Here is a 4,775-nt window from a genome sequence, read left to right as displayed (position 1 = left end):
GGAGGTGCCGCCCGCCCGCCCCCGCTCGTGTCCGACAGCGCCCGTCGCGGAGGAAGCCGATCTGTCACTTGTCCTTAGCGCGTCCCGCCATGAAGCCCAACTTCTCCATGAGACTGAGGGTTTTTAACCTCAACTGCTGGTGAGTGCTTCCGTGGGGTGCGATCTGGGGCCGCAGAAGGAGGAGGCCATCCTCACGTCCCGTCCTACCATCTCGGGGCTGGGGGAACCCGCACCTCCAAAACCCACACCTGGCCCCGCTAGTGGGTCGGAGGGCCGAGCACCCCAGCAGCCACCCCACCACCTCACCCCTCCGGCCCTTCCGTCCTTAGGGCCATCCCCTACTTGAGCAAGCACCGAGCGGACCGCATGAAGCGCCTGGGGGACTTTCTGAACTTGGAGAGCTTCGACCTGGCTCTGCTGCAGGAGGTGGGCTGGGGGGGAAGCCCGGTGGGAGGAGCGGTGGCTTCAGACTTTCCCCGAGGTAAGAGGCAGGCGGACTGTCTCCTCCCGCCCTCCCCCCCAGGTGTGGAGTGAGCAGGACTTCCAGTACCTGAGGCAGAAGCTGTTGCCCACCTACCCATCTGCACACTACTTCAGGAGGTGAGCAGCCTACTGGCCTGGACACCGCAGGCTCTGGGCTCTGCCATCCCCCTGTCCGGCCTGCACCTGCCCTCCTCTTCCCCAGCAATTTTTGTCTGGGTGTGGAAGCAGGAGAGGGTGGAACCAGGAAGATCCTAGCTCTTCAGCTCACCTTCCGCCTTATCATCGGGTCACCTTATCATTCTGTCACCTTATCATTCATCCCACAAAGGCTGTGGCTTTGAGCTGTGTTCTGGGGCTGGCCCCAGCAGGAGACAGAAAGAAGTAGCTGATAAGTGCTGAGACAAGGGAAGGGAAGAGGACTGGTTCTTTCTCTTCCTGCTTTTCTGGCTGTTATTAATCAGGACTTGTCTTTCAGTGGCATCATTGGCAGTGGCCTCTGTGTCTTCTCCAAACACCCGATCCAGGAATTCACCCAGCATGTCTACACTCTCAATGGCTACCCTTACATGGTATGCCTGACCTCTTCCACCCCCCCTTCCCCACCCCTCACTAACACGGTAAAGGAGGCAGCTTCCTAGGGCTGCAGGGATGGGCAGGAAGAGGGTAGCAGCCCTGAGTTCCTGCCCCCTCCTGCCTGCAGATCCATCATGGTGACTGGTTCTGTGGGAAGGCTGTCGGGCTGCTGGTTCTCCATCTAAGTGGACTGGTCCTCAATGCCTACGTGACCCACGTGAGTGAAGTGGGCGGGCAGTGCTGGGGGCTGGGACAGGCAGCCTGGTCCTGAAAGGGAGAGACGGGGCTCCTCTAGCTGGACCGCCTGGGGGTGAGGCGTGAGGGCAGGCTCTCCTAAAGTCAGTAGGCAAGGTTCACCCGCTTTTACCGAGCACCGTGCCAGTGACAGACACAGGCTTAATGCAGACCTTCCCTTGGGACCCTCAGTCGCATCTGCTGTAATCTCATCTATCTTGCTCAGCTCCACGCAGAATACAATCGACAGAAGGACATCTACCTAGCACATCGTGTGGTCCAAGCTTGGGAACTGGCCCATTTCATCCAGTGTGTGAGCCTGGGCTTGACAAGGGAAGTGGGATGGGGTCGGGCTGAGGGGGGGCCAAGGCCTCACTCCTAGGACAGAGGCTGGCTAGGGAAGAATTCTGGGCCTTACTCACCCGGTTTCCCCAGCCATACATCCAAGAAGGCTGACGTGGTCCTATTGTGCGGGGACCTCAACCTGCACCCAAAGGACCTGGGCTGCCGCCTCCTGAAGGAGTGGACAGGGCTGCGTGATGCCTACCTTGAGACCCGGGACTTCAAGGTGAGGGACTTGCCTGATTACTTCCCCACCTGGAGGCCCAGCTTCTTTCCCTCTTCCCCTGGATCCTGGCACAAGCCAACTATTCACCTAGGGCTCTGAAGAAGGTTGTACCATGGTACCCGACAACTGCTACGTCAACCAGAAGGAACTGCAGCCATTTCCCTGTGGCATCCGCATCGACTATGTGCTTTACAAGGTCAGGCCTCGCCCCACACTGTGTCCTCACCCACCGTGTCTCTTCTCTCACCAACCTGTGTGGTTCCTGTGTCCAGTCTAGTCTTAGTTCACTGATGACTGGAGAATGGGATAGCCAGGAGCTGGTTCTCTGGGAAAGCAATGTTCTCTCTGGCCTTTACTTTTCCCAGGCAGTTTCTGGGTTCTACATCTCCTGTAAGACTCTCAAAACTACCAAAGGCCTTGACCCTCACAGTGGCTCCCCACTCTCTGATCATGAGGCCCTGATGGCTACTCTGTGTGTGAGACACAGCCCACCCCAGCACGACCCGAGCTCTACCCATGGTGAGTCACCCCACCCTTCCCTTTGGTCCCTCCCCACCACAGGGCAGCCCTTCCACGCTGACCCTCTCTTCTGCCCCATTGCCCTGCCCTGTTCTAGGACCAGCAGAGAATTCACCATTGGTCACCGTGCTCAGGGAGGCTTTGACAGAGCTGGATCAGGCTGTGGCTCAAGCTCATCGGTGGGCCACCTGTGCTGGCTACGTGATTGGTCTGGGGCTGCTTCTCTTGACAGTGCTGTGTAGCCTGGCAGCTGGAGGCGGGGTCAGGGAAGTTGCCATACTGCTGTGGACCCCCAGTGTAGGACTGCTGCTGGGGGCAGGTGCAGTCTACACCTTCCACATGCAGGAGGCCAAGGGCTTATGTAAGGCCCGGGCTGAGCTCCAGCATGTGCTGGGAAGGGCAAGGGAGGCCCAGGACCTGGGTCCAGAGTCTCAGCCAGCCTTGTCCCTGGGTCATCAGGAGGGGAACAGGGCTGAGGACCAATAAAGCTTGGCACTTGGATGGCTCTGCCTTTTTTTCTTGTAGAGGCAGTGATTGGGGCCAATGGTCACAGTCACTGTCACAGTGTAGACCAGTGATGGCGAACCTATGACACGCGAACTCATTTTTTTGATTGATTTTTCTTTGTTAAATGGCATTTAAATATATAAAATAAATATCAAAAATATGTCTTTGTTTTACTATGGTTGCAAAGATGTCACCAGAGTTAAGTTAGGGTTTTTCAAAATGCTGACATGCCAAGCTCAAAAGGTTTGCCATCACAGGCTCCTTCCTACACATCTCTCCCTACATATCCCACCTCCCATCTGCGGGCAGCCTCAGTCCTGTGGGTGGCAAACACGTTTTTATTGTCAACAGTGAGGCCCTCTTTCAGGCAGCCCAGATGAGCAGGGTGGCACTGTCCTTGGGTGGGATGGTCTTTTAGGAGGAAGGCAGATAGCCCACCCTCCTCTAACCCTGGGCCTCTGGCCCTGACGCCAGCTCGCTGAGCCGGCACTCCTCCTGGAAGCGGATGAGGGCGTCTCGCTGGTTCACCACACTCACCAGCTTCTTCAGGATCCCCTCCTCAGCCTGCCGGTCGGCAGCTGTCTTTAGGCTTTCTGAAGGGAGAAGACGAAGCTTAGAGAACTGGGCCGGGAGGCGAGAGAGGCACAGCCTAATCCTGGCCTGTGTGATTTCTACAACCTGGCCTTTGTTTCCTAATCTGTAAATTAGGTTGGTCAGCACCAGTGGTTTTCTAGCTTTGTTTCCCAGCGGCAGCCCAAATGCACAGCTCTGATGGACCTGCAGGCAGAGTGGGGGCTGCTGTCCCTTCCCCTGGCGTCCTCGAGTTGGAGGGACTCTGACTAGAGGACTGAGATCACAAGGCTCCTACAAACTCCAGCCCCATGATGTCTGCCTCTCCCCACCTCCTGCATACCTTCCCGGTTCATGTAGCCTCGAAGCTCCTGGTCCAGCTGCAGTTGTTTCTCCTCCAGGCTCAGCTCCTGTACCCTGTGGAGGGCAGGGATAGAGGAGGCACAGCGTCCATGGTGCCCAAGGACCTAGCTGGGCCTGGCTCATAAGACACGGTCACCTCCCCATGTCCCTTACTTGATCATGAGCTCAGCCTCCTCAGCCACCAGGCTGTTTTTCTTCTCAACGAGGTGTAGCAGCTGCTTTAGCCATAGTGACTTTTGCTGTTCTGGGGAACCTGATGAGAAAAGAGGAACGGGTGGTCCGGAGGCCTCCCACCAGGGCCATAGGAGTCCTGAGCATGAGGAATGGAACCTGCTGTGGGCCGGAGCCCAGTGGTTTGGGGGATCGCTGGGAGCTGTACACAGTGCCAGAGGCAGAGGGGCACCCCAGCTTATCCTCCCCCAGCTTCACTCACTGCTCTGGTTCCTCAAGGCCAGCTCCACCTTCATCCCCTCGGCCTCCAGCTCCCTCAGAGCAGCCTCAATCTCATTTAGTCGCCGCTGGATGCTCTGGGGAGGACAAGACGAGACCCAGAAGTCTGGGTTGTTCAAGAATGGAGCACTGGTGCAGCTCAGGTCCCCAGCCTCACACTGAGCCCATAAGAACGGGGAAGCCCTAGTCCCACCTGGGCCTTGCAGAACCTCTTCATCTCCTCCTCCTTAGCGCGGCGCATCAGGGTCCGCCGCCAGGTGGGGTACTTGTCCATGGTGCCCGAGTTCTTGGCTAAGGTCAGCAGAGCCTATGGCGGGTCAGACTGTCAGGGGCAGGGCCTGGCCTCTTGGTGGATAGGGGCTGGGGAAGATTGGTCTGGAAGGGGCCACAAGGAACCTGGGCTGGAAGCGGGGGTGAGTTCTGGTAGAAAAGATGGGAGCTTAGAGCTATGAAAGTCAGCCTGGGCGAGAAGACCTTCCGAGAACAGGGTTCGGAGGTGAACAGCTGG

The 4,775-nt window shown here is 57.7% G+C and overlaps 2 protein-coding genes and 1 long non-coding RNA gene across 5 annotated transcripts in view; 2 read left to right on the top strand and 1 right to left on the bottom strand.

Annotated features, from left to right (window-relative positions):
• Positions 1-6: 6 nt before the first annotated feature.
• Positions 7-2,878, top strand: SMPD2 (sphingomyelin phosphodiesterase 2). The gene is made up of 10 exons (XM_006777196.1): positions 7-139; positions 330-426; positions 524-600; positions 959-1,052; positions 1,184-1,273; positions 1,517-1,599; positions 1,726-1,858; positions 1,950-2,054; positions 2,224-2,377; positions 2,475-2,878. The coding sequence occupies exons 1-10, from the start codon at positions 90-92 to the stop codon at positions 2,861-2,863; spliced, it is 1,272 nt and encodes a 423-aa protein (XP_006777259.1). The 5' UTR covers positions 7-89; the 3' UTR covers positions 2,864-2,878.
• Positions 2,879-3,121: 243 nt separating this feature from the next.
• Positions 3,122-4,775, bottom strand: part of MICAL1 (microtubule associated monooxygenase, calponin and LIM domain containing 1) — a 9,595-nt gene continuing 7,941 nt past the window's right edge. The window contains exons 20-25 of one of the 3 annotated variants that reach the window (XM_015572759.1): positions 4,461-4,574; positions 4,251-4,344; positions 3,971-4,070; positions 3,798-3,871; positions 3,422-3,477; positions 3,122-3,201 (exon numbers count right to left, since the gene is read on the bottom strand). In XM_015572759.1, coding sequence (XP_015428245.1) covers positions 3,196-3,201; positions 3,422-3,477; positions 3,798-3,871; positions 3,971-4,070; positions 4,251-4,344; positions 4,461-4,574 — 444 coding nt within the window. In that variant the 3' untranslated portion in view covers positions 3,122-3,195. The other 2 variants (XM_015572760.1, XM_006777195.2) reach the window with 2 other exon arrangements.
• The window catches only part of LOC107185211, an 8,346-nt gene continuing 7,648 nt past the window's right edge, over positions 4,078-4,775 (top strand). The window contains exon 1 of the long non-coding RNA XR_001516135.1: positions 4,078-4,257. This is a non-coding gene — a long non-coding RNA (uncharacterized LOC107185211). The remainder of the gene's footprint in view (positions 4,258-4,775) is intronic.

This window comes from Myotis davidii, unplaced genomic scaffold, assembly GCF_000327345.1.
Source record: "Myotis davidii unplaced genomic scaffold, ASM32734v1 scaffold68, whole genome shotgun sequence".
Lineage (NCBI taxonomy): Eukaryota > Metazoa > Chordata > Mammalia > Chiroptera > Vespertilionidae > Myotis > Myotis davidii.
The sequence above is the reverse complement of the archived record's forward strand: the minus strand, read 5'-3'. Positions and strand labels throughout refer to the sequence as shown.